The sequence below is a fragment of the Nesoenas mayeri genome (genome assembly GCF_963082525.1).
Source record: "Nesoenas mayeri genome assembly, chromosome: 11".
Taxonomy (NCBI): Eukaryota; Metazoa; Chordata; class Aves; order Columbiformes; family Columbidae; genus Nesoenas; species Nesoenas mayeri.
The window spans coordinates 4,496,818-4,514,409 of record NC_137563.1 but is presented as its reverse complement, the minus strand read 5'-3'; the positions used below and the strand labels follow the sequence as shown (position 1 = coordinate 4,514,409).

General features: G+C 39.4%; 1 protein-coding gene across 1 annotated transcript in view; it reads left to right on the top strand.

Annotated features, from left to right (window-relative positions):
- The first annotated feature begins 404 nt into the window (after window positions 1–404).
- Window positions 405–17,592, top strand: part of ABHD17C (abhydrolase domain containing 17C, depalmitoylase) — a 29,089-nt gene continuing 11,901 nt past the window's right edge. The window contains exon 1 of the mRNA XM_080351168.1: window positions 405–1,001. Coding sequence (XP_080207294.1) covers window positions 469–1,001 — 533 coding nt within the window. The 5' untranslated portion in view covers window positions 405–468. The remainder of the gene's footprint in view (window positions 1,002–17,592) is intronic.

The window sequence follows — 17,592 nt, the reverse complement described above, 5'->3', positions numbered from 1 at the left end:
GTGCAGGGTGGGAAGAGCCCGTGGTGCATGTTCCCGGCTGGGCCGGCTCGGGCGCGGGGGGCGGCTGCTTGTGGTTCTGGAGCGAGGTACTGAGCCCCAGCATAGGGGGGTTTACGTTATAAATGTGTGCATGTACGCGGGATTTATTTTCTTTGAGGGGATCTAGGGTGGTGCTTTAGAGGGTCGCGTTTACCGTAGCATTAGTTGTGGGATTTTTAAGGGCTGCTCGTACTCCATTTGTATTTTGTGGGGTTGCGTGTTTTTTTTGCTATCAGCACGTTTTCAGGCTGCGAAGGGCTGCGCTATTTTTGCTGGACTGTAGTTCCTCCAAGGCTGTCGTTGTTTGCGTTGTGGGAGGGCAGCTGGCAGCCTCGCAGGAAGGTGTGCAGGTCGCGTTGGAGGAGGGCTCTGGGTCGCTTTCGGTTTGACTTCTTTCCAGCATAGGTTAGTTTTTCTCCAGTGTCTCTGATGCCAGAACAAGGGCCCAGAATGAACGGTTTCTCTCTGGGCGAGCTCTGCTGGCTGTTCTGCTGCCCGCCTTGCCCCAGCCGTATTGCTGCCAAGCTGGCCTTCCTGCCCCCGGAGCCCACCTACACCGTGCTGCAGCCCGAGCAGCAGCAGGAGGCCGGGGCGGCGGCTGGGGCAGCGACCCCGACGGGATCAGGCACCTGTAGTCTGCACCTGAGCGAGCGGGCGGACTGGCAGTATTCGCAGCGGGAACTGGATGCTGTGGAAGTGTTCTTCTCCCGCACGGCTCGAGATAACAGGCTGGGCTGCATGTTTGTACGTTGTGCCCCCACTGGGCGGTACACCCTGCTCTTCTCGCATGGTAACGCTGTGGACCTGGGCCAGATGTGCAGCTTCTATATTGGCCTTGGCTCCCGCATCAACTGCAACGTCTTCTCTTATGACTACTCTGGCTATGGGGTGAGCACCGGCAAGCCCTCTGAGAAAAACCTGTACGCAGACATTGATGCAGCCTGGCAGGCCCTCAGGACAAGGTAAATGGATACTGGGGACAAGGTATTTCTGTATCTCTGTTTAATCCTAGTAAGTCCGGTGTCTGCACAATTAACCTGCTGAGAGGTGGAGGGGAACGGTTTGTAGATGGTTTGAGTTATTTCGATGGCCTCACCAAATATTGCATCAACAGCTATAACGCGATTTGCTGGATGGCTTCGTTTGTTAAAAGGAGGGACTTTCAGCAACCTGGTCTAGTGGAACATGTTCCTGCCCATGACGGGGGAGTTGGAACTAGATGATCTTTCCCTTCCAACCCAAAACATTCTGTGACGCGCAAACCCTCATTCTTGGGCTTTTTCTAAATTTAGGGGTTTATTCAGCTCTATTGTATGTTAGCCATTGCTTCACCACTGAAAATCTCCGTCTTGAGCGGGAGATACTGTACTGGTTGCAGTTTGAGCTTGCAGAATGCAAAACCCCTGTTGTTTGAGACTGGCCAACCACTGTCTATGCTTAGAGGTAGCCCCGGTGAGCTAGATTTGACTGCATTTGGTAGTAGCCTTGGCTAGTACTTATCAAGAAGCTGCTGGTGTTCTGTGATGCATCTGGGGTTTCACACAAGCTTGTGCGACACAGGAATCTTTCTCTTTTGGCAACCAAACAACTCTTACCAAATCGGGTAAGGTGAAGGGGTGGAAGGAAAAGGTGTTGACAGGTGGAAGTAGAGCTGGGGATTCTGCCAGGAGGAGATGCTGAAGTAGATGGCATCCAAAGGGATGGAGCAGCAATGAGAAGACTCTGGCAAGACAGCATGGCCAGTAGGAACAGGGAGCCCTTGGCTTCTAGGCAGTCCTCAGCAGAGCTGCTGCCTCTTGGTCCTTGCTGCAACTCGGTGCCATCCCAGGGTTTCTGTTGCTTCTTCTGTCCACAGAAACAATGAGCTCCTTTTGCTGTTGCATAAGTGGTTCTTAAAGTAGGACCTCGCAGAACATATCCTGAAAGGGAGAGCTTTAAAAAGCTTAAATTGTTGCAGCAGGGCAAGAGACAAGAATGTTGAGCAATTTCTTTTCTTGGCTCTGGGGTTGAGTATTTAATGTCTATCTTGGGGATATGGACCAGCTTCAGAAATAGTGACAAGAGTTGTTTCTAATTTAGATAATTGGCTTTTCAAGGATCTGAGGATTGATCAGTTGAGGAGTCCAAACGGCTTTTGACAGTGACCTGCCCAAGTCAGGTTAAGAGCATGGGGGAGAAAGGTTTAGGGGGAAACTGCTCTTTCATAGCACGTGTTCTGACTGTTCGGTGAGTAAACCGGATTCTGGGTTTGGTTTCCAGGATACACTCTCAAAAAAATAATTGATTGACTATAAAGAATGTGTTTTTATATAAAGAAATAATTTTGACATGTTGTATGCACAGTAAATTACTAAATGCCACTGTTATGCATATGGATTATGTAAATAAGGTTTAAGAGAGGAAAAGTGCTGTGTCTAAGCCAAGCCTAGTTAATGCTTGTCCTTCAGTTGCTGGTTTCTCTGTTTCACTTAATGTTTCATTGAATGATATTTTTTCATGAAAGCCTTGTAGAGCTACAGAAAAGTGCTTTCACATCTGCCTGGAAGTGCTCCTCAACAGCCATTTAGCACGTGTTGAAGATCTACGTGGATCCAGAAACAACAGCTTCTGTCACTTAAGTTTTTGGAGAAGCCTGTTGATGTCAACACATGCCTGGATTGCTCTGAGAGAATTGAGTTCCTTCTATCAAAGTGTGTCTAGAGGAAGTTTATTGTTCTTTCTGTAGTTTGTACGAGGTCTAGGTTCGGCTTTCCTCCTTCAGTTGAGGGGTTGAAATTTCCCAACTCTTAAGTCTGCCATTTTTGTGAGTCCCATGTCTTGATGTTACCTTGAGAGCACTGTTAGAGTAGTTGTGTTACCATTGGTTAGATTTCCAGGAGCGAGAGGAAATATTACAGTATTTTAGGTGCCCAGTAAAGAAATCAGTTACTGTAAAAAGTTAATTAATTCTGTCTATTAATAGACAACTGTCTTCATAAAACATATGAGCCAAAACAATAGTCATTCTGATGATGAGTTCTATAAGCAGTAGTGTGAACTTTACAAGGCTGATCATTTCTTAGCACTTTTTGCTAAGTCCAAGTGGCTCACAATCAAGTGAAATACTCTACTGTAAAAAATACAAGTCTGCTTCTTGAGGTAAAATTTCACATTATACTACTTCTGCTGCAGCAGCTCATTGGTAGCTTCCAAGGGTTTGTATGTTCTTTCAATCTTAATGCAAATTCCTAACATTTGTCCTGTAGTCATATGGTGGTGAACTGTAATGTGAAGTCTTAAAATAGAAGAGGTTCACTATGCCATTGAAGGCATTTAGTCTGTGGGAAGCTGTTGCTCCTCTGAATCCACCACATGTTCCACCTGGCACCAGAAAGGAATTGTTAAAATGTTGGAAGTCTGAGATTTTTATTATTTGTTTTCTTCCAATTGTGTCTATGAAATACCACTGATACTTAGCAAATATTAATTTATCAGTGTATTATCAAAGTTGCCCTGAGTAAGGTGGAAATTAACCCTACAGTTGGTCAAAACAGGCTGCTGACGAATAGTAGAAATGATGGTGAGCTGACTGTGGTCGCAAACGTGGCTGCAAATTTTGACTATATTTTTTTCAAGATACTGGAATGAGGGTCTTGCTATCACATACACACTTAGGTATCAAACCTTATGTAACAAGATATTATAAAACTATCTTGCAGATAGCAGATGAAAAATAAAATCATCGAGTTTTTTGTTCAATTTCAGTTATCAGCCTGTCTTTGGAGAACCAGTGTCAACTATTCTCAGTTCTTTTAATCTCTGTAAAGAGTAACCTATTTTCCATAATTCTAATCACATGAATATATCTCCTCATGAATAAGTATACTCTTAAATGATAATTTTACTAGTTATTAAGTTTGAATGCTAACTGTCTTTCAGCCCAGGTAAAGATGTTGACATATTTTATTCCCTTGAAAGGAGTTTTTATAGGTGTTCCTTCAGAGGTCTAACTGTAGCATTGGTTGCTCTAGTTCCAATATCAAGTATTAGTAGGTAATTAATTTGGGCTTCTGTATGTATTTATTTCCACTTGATTAACAGTTTTCCATCTGGTGTCTAAATATTTCTCAAAAAGAATCTTCTGTTTCATTGCTTCAGATGCCATTTTTTGTGGGTGTTTCATTTTAGGCAGGTTGGTCTGTTTCTGTTCTGTTTGTTCCAGAACCATATTGAACAGAAGCTGTATCAGACTCTGTCTTCTCTCATGGCCCATATGGTTTTAAGTTTCTGCTTTTTATTGAGATGTGATTAACTCTAATCCGAATATCTGATTGACTTAGTACAACATCTGCACAGAGGGCCTTGATTGTCATCCTCCTCCCCTTTCCTGAATTCCACAAGGTTAAACTTTCTAACGTGTTTACATTAAGACAATGTACAGTACTTGAAAACAGGATACACACGTAGCGTTTGGATACAGTGCTGAAGCGCAAAACCATGACTGCATTGTTGATGGCATGCTATTTATATTAAAATACATTCGTGTGTTCTCTAAAAATGTGGAGAAGACTTGTGAAATATTTAAAAATCCCAGTCAAATGAAAGAAGTCACTGCTTCCCTGCTTGCTGCTTCTGTAGCAGTTTCAAAGACGAGAACCTATTAGTCCATCTTATAGATATTGAAAGAGGTGAAGAAATGTTAATAAATAGCTTGGAAGATCTGTTCTTGTTGCAGTTGACAACATACAGCTTGATGTTTTTTCATGGTGCACAATATAAACTAGTGTGTTCTGTTTCTATTTAAGCTTTTGATAAATGATAGATATTGTGATGTTTAAAGCCTTCATTCTCAAAATATGTACATTTGAGTTTGTCATTAAGTTCGTAGGAGAGCATTAGATCACTTCTGTTTTTCATTAAGCTTCTTAGTAAATATGATGAAAGGAGTTGAATTGTGAAATGCTATAGTAAAATTAAAGGGCTTTTGATCAATGGATAGCAGATAGTTCAGACTGTTTAAATAGTTGTTACTTTTCCCTTAAATTTAATGTTAAAAACCCGCAACACCAAACCTTTTATTGTATGAGAATGTTATTATTTGTGGTGCTGATTATCAGTATCCTCTTATTGCTGTTTCCTCTGCAGGAGTTGGTGGAAAAGTGTTACCATTTTCATTTGAGTAAAATTAGGAAACCCACCTAATTGGATTAGGCTGGAGTGATAACTAATCTTCTGAGGTTGTGTCTGTTTAGTTTGTCTCTATTCCGATTTGCTGAAGTGGTTACAGATTTCTAGGCAAATAATAAATAGCTTCAGGGGGCTTTACCTTGATTCATAAAAATAGTTAATTTCTACTTTAATTTTCTTTGCAACAGAAACTTCTTTTCCTAACACTGTGTTTCTGTCCGTGGTCTAACCTGAGTTCTTTGGATTGAATACTTAAAGATTTCAATAAAAAGATACCAACTAAATTCCTGACATGGGCAGTGCTTGGCAGAGTCACTATAAATAGTCCCAGAGTTACAGGGTTCTCTTGTTCATGGCGCGTCACCTGGTAGTTATTTTTTCTGTCATTGACTTTGGGGTATTTCCCACTCCCAGTTTTTTAATAACGTTGATGTGTTGTCTGCAAAGCATTGTTTAAACTCTAAAACTGAACGTATTCTACCTGCTGTAGTCAATACTTCAAGAAAAACTGCATACAACTTTGCTCAAAAATAGAAACATACGGAAGAGTCTCCTGTTGTTGTCTGTGCAGTGAGCAGAGATTAATTCAGATGAGCCTCCCAGGGACAAATACCAACAACTGTTTAAAACAGGTGCTCTGATATTTGAAGTTATTCAAAATGTTTACTGAGCTTTGGTCCTATTTCATGGTTTAGTCACTGAGGTAAAAACAGTTGCGTTAAATGTTTCCCCATTGCTGTCAGGGCTGCAAGATCAAAGCTTGTTTTTTTTTATTTAAAAAAAGGAGATTTTTCACTATCAATAATGTTTTGCAATTAGTGTTATTTGGGAAGAAAAATAACCTACCAAAGAGCCTTTGGCTAACTATACTTTTTATCTGGGGTGTAGATAGTCCTGAAATTCAGCTGCCTGAACTGGAGATGTGGGTTTAACCTGCCATACAAAGGTGGTAGGACCTGGTTCCCAACACCATCAGAGCATCATAAAGGTTTCTAGAGGACCACGTTGTTTAAATCCTGCATGCTGAACTGACTAAGGTTTTCTGTCTGCTTTTAGTGCTGCTAAATTACGTGAATTGTATGAGGCAGAGAAAGGCAGCTTCTCCCTATTCTCGCTCTGAATTAGTGTGTCACCTTGTGACATTGAACTGCTGGTTGTTTGAGGGCAGCTGTGTGACCTGTGCATGTTGCTGGTAGCACTTGGATTTGCTCAGTTTGTTCTTAAGAGGAGGATGAGCTGGGCTGTGTAAACCTCAGTCCTTTTGCTCTGAAGCTGGAGTCAATCTCCAGTCCATCACAACTTCAAAACCAAAAAATACCTCCAAAGTTCAACGTTTATCCTTTGTTACCCTGCTGTCTTGCAGTGTTTCTAAGTGCTGGGCTAAGTTTCCAATAGCTTATTACTTGTGAACATAAATAAAAAGAACAAAGAAAAAAAAGCAATTAGCAGTGCTATCCAGGACTGTAGATAGCTGTGTGTATAGGTAGAGAACATTTCAAGCACCAGTATATCTGCCAGCAAGTGGTTTTATGGGGAAAACTGACATTCCTTGAGCAAATGGATATTTATATTTCCATATTGAATGAAGAGAACAGGTTCTTTTTGGTTTTCTGTATTTTTTGTTCCTGTGATGCTTCCTCACATGGAGATGGATGAGGACAAAGTGCCAAGCAATTAGCTGTTTGGAGCCCAACTTCTGTAGCATATGTCTGAATTTCATATTTCATTTTAATACAGCATTTGCCTGGTGGAGAAGACAGTATGATTGCAGTAACTGTTAAACCCTGCCCCAAAACCACTTTTAGGCAAAATATCAACAAATTAGTTCCTTAGTTTCATTTTATGTTGGCTTTAATGACAACAGTCTTGAAGTTATGTAGCACTAATAAATTAAATGAACAAATAACATAGCTGATGTTTTTCTTTCCTAAATCCGGTAGTAAATTTAATGAATAACTAACACTCCCTTCTGCCTTCCCTCACAAATATAAATCAATTACAAGACTGCATTGGAAGCAGTTGAAATGAGTCATAAAATAAGCTGTGAATATGTTGTACCTAACATGCTTGTGCACATGCCGACTTGGTTTGGCCGATTAGCCCCTAAAAAGGGCAGAAATCTTTCTCTGTTGATTAGGAGAGAGAGTTTCAGTTGCCGCTGTGCTTGAGATAAATAGAAAGTGTTTATCTGGGTGCAAGATGAGGGGTTCCTTGTGTTTTCTTGAATCTAGGAAAGGCACATCTTTCCAGTTTTTGAACACCAGTGGTTCTTGTATGTCTTTTCACGTTCATTTGAGTATATATTGACTGTTTATATTGATCTGAAATAGAAATAATTAAGGATTGTTTTCTGTCCAACTCCAGAACCTTGAGTTTATGTAGGCTAAAATACAATAGGTGGGCAAACCTCTTGTGGCCATAAGAGTCAGTGGATAGTTGAGATTGCTCGAGACTGTAACTTGTCAACTGAATAAGCAATTTCAGTGACCCATTTGCTACGACTTTGTCTTGACTGTCCTGCTTTCCAGTTTTTAGATGAATGACACACGCTGGTCTTGCCTGCTCAGCCTGATATCTGATGATGATGCTAAATTTCACTTCTGCTCTCAGACGGAGCGTTTTATTGGTGTGGATTTTTTAATGTGTCAGGTTTTGTGAGCAATGGAAGTGTGTGATTGTAAACCCGGGAAAATCTGTTTGAACACAGAAAAATAAAGGTGCTTTTAATAGAAGGCTTAGAATGTAGAATGGGATGAATAGTGCACAGTGTCAGCTTAAGGACTGAGGAACATCTTTGTGTTCTGTATTCCAAAGGCTAATTTGAGAAAAATGGGTTATTGTGGCATGTTTGCGCATGAAGCTGTGCTACCCGCAGACGATCTCAGAAAGGTGCAAACATAGACCAGTTGTATAACAACAGTGTTATACTGGCGTTATCTGTATCCATATCTTTATCCAATATTTTTTTAACAACTATGTTAGCTTTACAGAACAAAGGTGCTCCTATTGGTGTTAAACATTGTGGTTGGGTTTGCTGACCATGAGATCAAATAATACGAAGGCACAAAATTGTGCTAAACAGTGGGATTTGACTCAGTGCCCACCCTTGGTTTCATGTCTCCTGATGAACACGTGCATGTGTTTGGGAAAATCCCTACAATCACAAAATAAATCTGTAAAATCTCTGCTTTCAAAGAGGGGAATTCCATGTGGGTTTATAAGTGATGTTGATGTGGAAGGTGAGGTTTTAAGTTAGTACGTTTGCTGCAAAGTCCAGGGGGAAACATTTAAATTAGAGGCAATCTGAGTGCTGCCGCTGTATTTTTTGGTATTGCAAATTTGTTAGAAAAGCTTCATGTATGCTTTCCTGACTCTGATGTTATTTATCGACACAATCTCTTGCAATTCTTTCTAGGTACTCCGTATGCGTACTCTAGATATTCTAGGTACTCAATATGAAAAAGCTTTTTAAAATTGTTAATTTGAAATTAATTGTTGGTTTAGACAGTTCGGGGTGTGCTTTTAGGAACATGTGTTACCATGCCTGATTAAAAAATCCTGCTTACATATAGAAATGTTCTTTAAGAACCTTGACTCTTGTGAGCCGTGTTTATCAGCCAAGGCGTGCTGCTGAAACAAGCTGCATACATCAGTGTCTGGCAAATAACCCCTCTCAAGGCATGTGGTGTCAGCTAATAGCTCAAACATATTTCAAAAACCAGATTTTTTTACAGGACACTGCCAAATTTCTCAAGATCCCAGTATGTTAGAGCAGTTAAATTTAACTTCATGACGTGGCATGGCCACTTCTTGTTGTTTGCAGCAAATGAACAACTATGGAGTAATGGATGAGATCCAACAAGTCTGAAAATTCTGAGACCAACTTCAACATGTTTCTTAGGAAAGCACCCTTTAAATAGTATGGCTTGAAATGTTTCTCTTTAGATAAGGTTGTCTAGAAAGGATTTTGCTCAGATTATAGGATCTTTCCAGACATTCCTTCTCTCTGCTGACTTTCACTTAGCTTTGCTTTGGGTGTTCTCGTAGAACTTGAAAAATGGTCTTCAATATCAGCAAAGAAGCAAAACCAACTATATGTTTTTTCCAGTGTACAGATAAACTGAGATAATGTTCAGATGATTTTATCGTTATTCCATGAACCCGAATGGCTATTTATACTAAATTAAACAAGACACTTTGTCTTAACTGTTACACTCTACAATAAACTGCAAGCCTTAATAACATACAAGATAGAAGCCAGTAGTAATACGGGAGTAGGCTTCTATTAAGCATTTTGCAACCAAAATGGTACGTGCAACCATCTGCACTTTAAAGGAAGTTTTGAGTAGTTAACTTGCTGCCTTAAGCATTGGACTGGTTTGTCTGTACAGATCTTAATCTTTGTTCCATCTCTCTATAGTCTTTCCCCAACATCTGATTAATTCATTTAATTCATTTGGCTGTATGACTGCCTGGGGAAAGTGGCATCTTTCAAGAAAATGGTCTTGTTTTTGAAGCATGTTCTCTGGGGCAAATTTACACAAGCCTTCTCCAACATGCTAGTTGTTCTCTGTAGATTAATTTCTCACTAAAATGTGTGTATATTTTGGTGTGTCATTGTGATTTATTTTTTTTAAATTGAAGTAGCTAATTTGGTATAATGTTTATTTTGGAGGTGTTCCCTGGACAATTCTTACCTTGAGGCGACTGGTCAAGAGCCAGTCAGTCTCCTCTTTCCCCTAAGACTGGAATGTACTTCAACTTGTATATTAATTTGCATTATGTATTTTCTTCGTAATACTTTTGTTGTTCCCTATTGTAAAAAGTTTGTCTCTTTTTCTAGGAAAGCATGTTTTTAATATGTCTTAATACTACAGAAAAAGTGTTTCAGTGTGGGTATGAACATCTTATCAAGTTTAACCAACTGTACCAGAGCTGTAGGAAGAGGTGGGGCAGTGTTTCAGCTGCAGTTTTGCTATTTTTATGCCTACTAGTTGATGAATATGTAACCTTTGCCTCACACCGGTTAATAATTACACTGTGACTTGGCAGACATCACAGGCATCTCTTTCTGATGCAAGAAACACCTTTTCAGGTGTTAGTACAGTAGTTCAAGGCATCGAGTGGTATTTTAGCCTTAAGCCTGACCAGTGAGCCTCAAAGGTTTTGACTTTTGCTGAATCTCTGCCAGCTTTCAAACTTCTCTGGTACAGAAATTCTCTGCTCTCTCCTCTGAGCTCTTGCTATTTATTCATGTAATGTCATGTTCACCTCTAAAGCTCCCTGTGCATTTAAAAGAAATGTTGTTTTTTGAAATTTGTACTAAAAATCAATCAGATAATGCAGAAACTACTGTCTGCGGAGGAAACCAACCACAAATATAGTTGTGTTTTTAAAAAAGGAATTATTGTAAAGTGTATTTGCTTTAACGAAGAATGGAGATGGCAATGTACTTGAATTCAACTTGGATCTGAATTCTTGATGTAAAAGATAAGATAGTCATAAAACCTTAATGTCCACCCAGTTTTGTAGAGAGTGTGGAGGTTGTAAATTCTCCTTGGTTTATTGAATTTTTATATCCCTTATTATTCTACTGGGATTAGGTGAGCTGGTGCCAAATATACCACCCTTCCAAATTGGATGTCCCTCTGTCAAAGCTCATCTAAGATCTGTAGACAGTTTTGTGTATAGAGTTGAACAGACACTATTGATACAAATAAGATCTGACACTTTACAATTATTTTAGGAAATTACCCTTTCCATCCAAAAATCCACTTCAATAATGTTCATAATGAGGAAAGTTAAACCTAAGGATCCTGGATGCTTTTAATGTCGATGTAGTTCTAAACTTGCTGTGTTTCAGCAGCAGAAACTGAAGATTATTACTCTTTGCTTGGAAATTCACAGCAATTTTATATTTTTCTTTTTATTATTATGAAGTGAGTGTTAATTCAGAATAAAGGAAGGAATGTTAGATTAAATTTGGCTAATTTGGATTCGATGATCTTAAAGGTCTTTCCCAACCAAAATGATTCTAATCTTATTAATGAGATTGTAAGGGGGGAGAGGACAACTCAGCAAGCATTGTTTGTCATTTCTTACTGTTTTTCTTCCTTCCACTATTCCCATGTGCTTCTGGGCAATCGTCTGATGTGAACTTTGTTCCTTCCTGCTCTTCCCTGTAGAACTGATCAGGCTTCTTCCTTAAATATTTTTTCAAATTCTCATTAAATATTTATATTTTGCCTCTGTCTTGGAAGCTTTGTGGTATTAGGAGAAAGGGAAACACTGTTCATTTGTAAAATGTAACTATGTGGAGAGCTAAGTATGAAAAATATGCGTTGGGGGAGAAAACAGCAGTAGCTTATAACTAAAAGCGCATGTGTCATGAAACGATGGACTCAAGAAAACCTCCATAGCTGAAATATTACTGTCCAAATTGGCATTTGGCCATAATGTAGACATTAATATACCTACTTTTTGAAGCACTGTTATCTGTTATTTCAAAAATAGAATCTCCAGCATCACGAGACTTGTTTATGCCGTACTGGTTTATTGGTAGCACTTCAGCGCCGGTGTGACCTGCACTGGAATTACTGAGATTTTTTCCTGCATAACCAGTTGTTCTGTAGAGATACCACAATAAAGTGCTTTACAAGGACTGCATCACAGATAAAGCAAACAGAGCGACGAATAACGTCATAGTCCAGGAAGCTGCTTCTCTTTTCTCTTTCATTTTTCTTTTTTTGTTTTTCCAAGATGCATCTACAGCATAGTTTCTACTAGTTCAACATCAACTGAAACAATATGCTTAAGTGATTGCATTAGCAGTTGTCCACTATCCACTGCTGGGTATCGCTGCTACGTGTGGAATAGCTGACTCTTAACTGGTGAGCATCCTATTTTGAGGGGGAAAAGTTGACTAGCAAGAAATCTTTCACCAAAAAGACTACAAAATCAATTGGCCCCATTAACTAGAGGTGCTGGCAGAAAACAAAGTGTGCGCTGTGACCAGCACCAAAACCTCCTGATTTGTACAATCTGGGCAAAATGGCTTTTACTTCATAGACTCTCAGATGATGCCAGGTAGGACAGCTGGATAAGCCTAACAAGTATATATGACCTGGTTTCAGGACTGAATTTTCTCATGTGGATTTAGGAAAGTGATGAGAAAGTTAGTACTTCTCTAAATGCACTGAAGTACTGTTCCCGTTTCTTAGATTAACGTTTGTTACATTAAAATAGGTAACATTTACTGATGATTCTGCATATAATTAAGTGCAGATATCTGTTTCTATAAGAAATTATTTCTTTCTGCTATTTTTTCATGTTCCTGGAGAACACTAAACAGTTTTCGTGAGCACTTCAAGAGGAGAAGCGCAAAGGAGAAACTTTGTGCTAGGTTTTATTGTTAGCAGTTCTAAGTGGTATTTACTGGGAGAAGGGAGGAAGGATTTAGTCCCTGGGTTTGTGATGATAGGGTCTTTGGCTAGGAAACTTGATTTTTATGCTCTGGACTGGTTAGTTATGATCTACTGTTTTAGAACATTTTCTGTTGTTAATCCTGGTCAATAGCTATATTTTTTTTAATCATTTTTATATTGACTGTTACTGGAGCCTGAATGTTCAGTGTGCTAAAAGTTAATTAAAGGAACATGCACAAGAGGAAAACGAAGTGTAAAATAGTGCAGGTTTAAATATTGTCTTGATAATGTATAGATTTTGTGGAACAACAGCTCTTTAATCCTGGTGGACTCCAATCAGCCCATCTCCGATTGACAGGAATGGAACTTGAGGATGCTTAGGAAGAAGGGAATTGAGTCTGATTTAAAAGTCAGACTGCCGGTATAAAAACGATGAGGATAAAAGAGAACACTGAGGTTTTCTTGTTTCTGAAAAGATGATGGACAAATCTTTTCTGGTAATAGATTGCTTTCATGAAATGACTGTCTTCCATTTGGCAGTTATCACTCTTGGTGTTTGTTAGAATATTTAACGAATCTAGCAGAAAATGAATAATTGAGATAAAGCAAGAGACCCATTGGGAGAGCAGTGTTCCTCTGTGAGGCTGTGAATTTGCTACTTCTTTGAAAGGAGATGCTGAAGTGCATACAGATTCATGCTGTAATAAAGTTCAGTGTTTGGAGCAATTTCAAAAATGGTGTTTTCTCCACTTATCTGGGGATGGGGGAAAAATAGAGGTTACAGTGTCACTTTTCCAAGTAGCTTTTTTTTTCCTATTTATGATTCACAAGACATGACAGTGCCAAGGATGTGCCGATTGTTTGGATTTTAAAATCAAAAGTAGATACTGCCTTTCTTCTTTAAATCTGTGGAAATGGTTAGTGTAACTCAAAAAAACATGAAATATTTGCTGAGAATGAGGGAGGACTATCCGAGCAGAATGTGTGATCTCCTGGGTAACGCAGGCCATGACACTTCTTCACTTGGCTTCTGCATAGAGCCCTTCAGAGACATTGCAGATTATTCAGAGAAGCCCCGTCTTAGTTAATAACTTTGTTTGCTGTTCTGCAGTGCTTGAGCATATTAGCATAACTATATAAGGGATAAGTATATACTGCCTGCTGACTCATCTTCATATAGTGCTGGCTGATAAAATATTAATATACTGAGGACAGATGCATTCATCTGCAGTTGGTTCTTTTTAGGAATATTAGGCCAGTTCATTGGGAACTAATCATTTTCGTATCAGGACCTCTCTGCTCTTCTTGTCCTGCCTTTCTGCCTTCTCATCCCCTTTCTGTCAGAGACTCTCAAATCACTGCTGGAGCTAAACTGATGCTTCTGAATGGGAAGAAATTATATTTCCAGTTTGTCTGCTTGCACATTTGCAAAACCTTATCCATTCCAGCTGCCGTGTAATCTTCTTGGACTCTGGCTCTGGTGTTCTGTGGGAGAGACTGAGTTCAGATTCCCAGGGATCTTTGAAGAACGGTGTGAAAATGGCTTTAACTTGGTCTGCTGTAATAGGATTTTGGATACAAGCACCTGCTGCTTCCTGAGACTGCTCAGCTTTTTCTTTGTTCTCCTCTGTTAGAAATATGGGATTAATACTTGAATCTTTTTTTTATCAGCTTGTTTTTCTGGATATAGTTATGATTGTCTTTAAGTGACGTAAGGAAAATGCTTATCGGTGCCACGTATTACACGTTTAATGGCTTATCAAGGAATCATAGAAAAACTAGTCATTTAATGCTGTTAATCTTTGGAAATGTGAGCTTCTTTGTAAAACCTGTTGATAAAATAGCTTTTAGAGACTGAAATGTAAACAGACTTACAGTAAATAGGTAGAGGAGAATGCAAGAAAAAGGCAAGAGTGCAAAAATTGCTGCCAAAGCAAACAAACTACCAAAAAACCTCTACACACAAAAGAAAAAGTTAAGAAGTTAGTTGAATTAAATCAGTGATGGGATGAATTAACTGAGTAGTTCCAGGGCCAAGCCCTATAGGGTATCAAAGGTTTTGAGTGGTCTGCTTTGATTTTCTTTTTTCCCCTCCATCTATCCTTCCTAACATGAGTCTCCAATGGATTCATCCCAGTTCAGGAAACCATTCGCTTCTTCTAGAGCATCTAGACAATTGCCTTCAGCAGAATTTATGTATGCTTTTGGTTTAAGATCCTTAGGTTGGGAATGCCTTTTCTTATTAAGTTATAGTGCGTATAGCTAACCAGCTGTGCAAACCTAGAAGTGTGACATTTTAGATGAAGTTTGATTACAGTTTAGTGTTAGTCTCGTTTCATTATATGCTTATTCAGTGATGACTATTTTCGGAAATTACATCCTGATATAAAGAAAACTGAACTGGTGCCATTTCTTTTTGTCTCGGCTGTTCTCATTTGTGCACTTCAGCAATTATTCTGTGTTTTGTGAGCATTTGAGCTGTACCTGGTGAAAGGGGGGGATATTGGCATTGGGTGCAGGCAGCAGCCGGGTCAAAAGCCACTCTCTCCTTCTCAGATAAGTAATCCCAGAGGCTTAAGTCTGCAGCTCATGGCAATTCGTGCTGCACCCAGATGGCCTTAAACTATTATTACATGGTGCTGGAGGTATGTAGAGGTAAGACAAACACATCAGAAAGTTAATTTGGTGCTTGATGTAAAGCGGAGTCAGGACAAGAGCAATGCTCAAGCTTGAGGTGTCAAGGATGCTCCAGTAAACAGATGGGGGTACTGAAAGAATAACGCAGTGCTTCTGAACAAAAAAAGCTTTGAGAACTGTTGGAGAGCAGCAAGATTGCTTCCTCCAGGCCCGTAAACCCTCCGTCCCCCAGTGCTGAGCCAAGGGTGGTGAGGAGGGTTGTGTGATGGGCTTGGGAGCGGGGCCAGAATGCATTGGCTCACTGTGAGTTCTCAGCCTCGGGAACAAGGCAAGGCTCTCCAGTTTGGAAGTAACTGGATTCTAAGAAACAGCTGTGAAAGCACAAAACTTGTGGGACTGCATAACCAGTGTTAATATTTGCACTTGGGTTTTTTTGAAGGTTTCCTAGTGAATCAGAGGAGACTTTTTTTCAAGCACAGCTTCTGCATGAATTGACACATACTTGTTTTACCTGAAGTCTTTACATAAAAAGATTTTGTGCTTAGGTACGTGGATATCATAAAATATTTCTGGTTCTTCGTAGCAAAACTTTTAGGAGTGCAATTTCAGGCAGTAGTTTATTTCTTCTTTCAGATTTTGAGTGTACGATATCCAAAGCGAAAGTAAAGGCTTTTTGCGACAGTAAAAGGATTCTCAGAATTCTAATATGTTGTTAAATGTTATGAGGAATGTGCTCATCTGTCTTAGCTCTGCTGTATTATAAAACATAGAGTAGGATGTGTGCAGCTGAAATGAAAATACCACAGCAGGACAGAGATGTGATAGAAGCTGGAGGTAAAGAGAATTAATTCCTCACTCCAGAAGATACTATAGACTGAGCTTCTCTGTGAAAGTAACAGGATTTTCTCTGCTTTCTCAGGTTATTTAAATGTGCCTCAGAGACTGGCTATATAGATTTTGTACACCGGTTACAGTAAAGAGTATATAATAGAATGTAGCTGACTGAGTTTTTGTGAATTATTGATGCTGTGGTGAATGGAGATGGTTCTTAACGGGCAGTAAAGGTTTCCTGTCTTTGATAAATAAAGCTTAAGACTTCTGTATTCCATGCTTATTTGCTACAGAGCATCTCCATTAAATGGAAAATACTTTGTTAAAGTTAACTCCAGTGCTCTATTTTAAAAATAACTAGACCGAGAGATTGGTCGTAGTATACCGTCTGCTTGTTGTGTCTTGGGACTAAATGGTGTAAATGAAGATTGCTCCAAGAAAGCAGTTTGAGAGATGCAAGAAACTATGAAAAAAGCACACATGCATTTTCAAAACCATTGCCTTGTGACACAGAACTTGCTTCAGAACTCAATAGATTTCTCAGGTTGCTAAAGAAAAGAAAGTTGGAGGGTGTGGGAATTTCATTTGAATGTATTCATGGGTTTAACTCCTATTTCCACTCTTACTAGCTGCTTGTGTTTCAATTTATGCTGCTTTTGGATCGCATTTGCTGCTGTGATTAGGGGGATCCTAATTTAAAGGACCCAGCATTTAAAGGGGTTTATTTAGGACTTCGTTTAGGAAAGTGCTCTCTCTCATCGCAGGAACACACACTGAGTACTGGAGTGTTATTCACCTTTTGCCATCAAGTAGTGTAACGATCAAGGGAGGAGCTCAGACAGAAGGCTCAGCCACAGCATTGCTCATTTTTGTTGGATCTAGTTTCACTTGTCAGTGGCCTTCTTGCTAAATTTGACTCAATATGGAAGAATTAATGATTGTAGAGGCAAAGTTATTCTGTTCCCTTATATCAGCATGCCAGTGGCGCAAGTTCCTATGTAAATGTCAATGCACATTTAATCAAAATTCTGTTTCCTCATTCCCTGCTATCTAGGGGGTGAAAAACAAAAACAGACTAAAGAAACACAAACACCACCAACTCAGGCAGAAGCAACTGTTCCAAATCTGTTTGTTGTTTATACATAGAACTGCTGCTTCACATAGTAGACAAATGAGCAACCTGACATAAGCCAGGCACCGAAATTTAGTATTCTGGGTTAATGTGGTGGTGTAAAGGCATGTTGTAAATTCAGCTGAGTTCTTACTATAAGAGAAAACAAATGAAGTTTTACTTTGTAGCTCCTTTAAAAAAAAAATGATCTTCAAGCACAGATTGCATGTTTTTTGCCCATTCTGTCTTTGACGTCACAACATTTTGCTACTGTTCACTTAGTTCAGAAGAGATTTCTTCCAGAATGCCGGTTTGCAGAGGTCTTCGTTCCTTGGTGATGGTGTGTGCTATCCGTTGGTTTGGGATTCTTTTTTAATGCTCTTA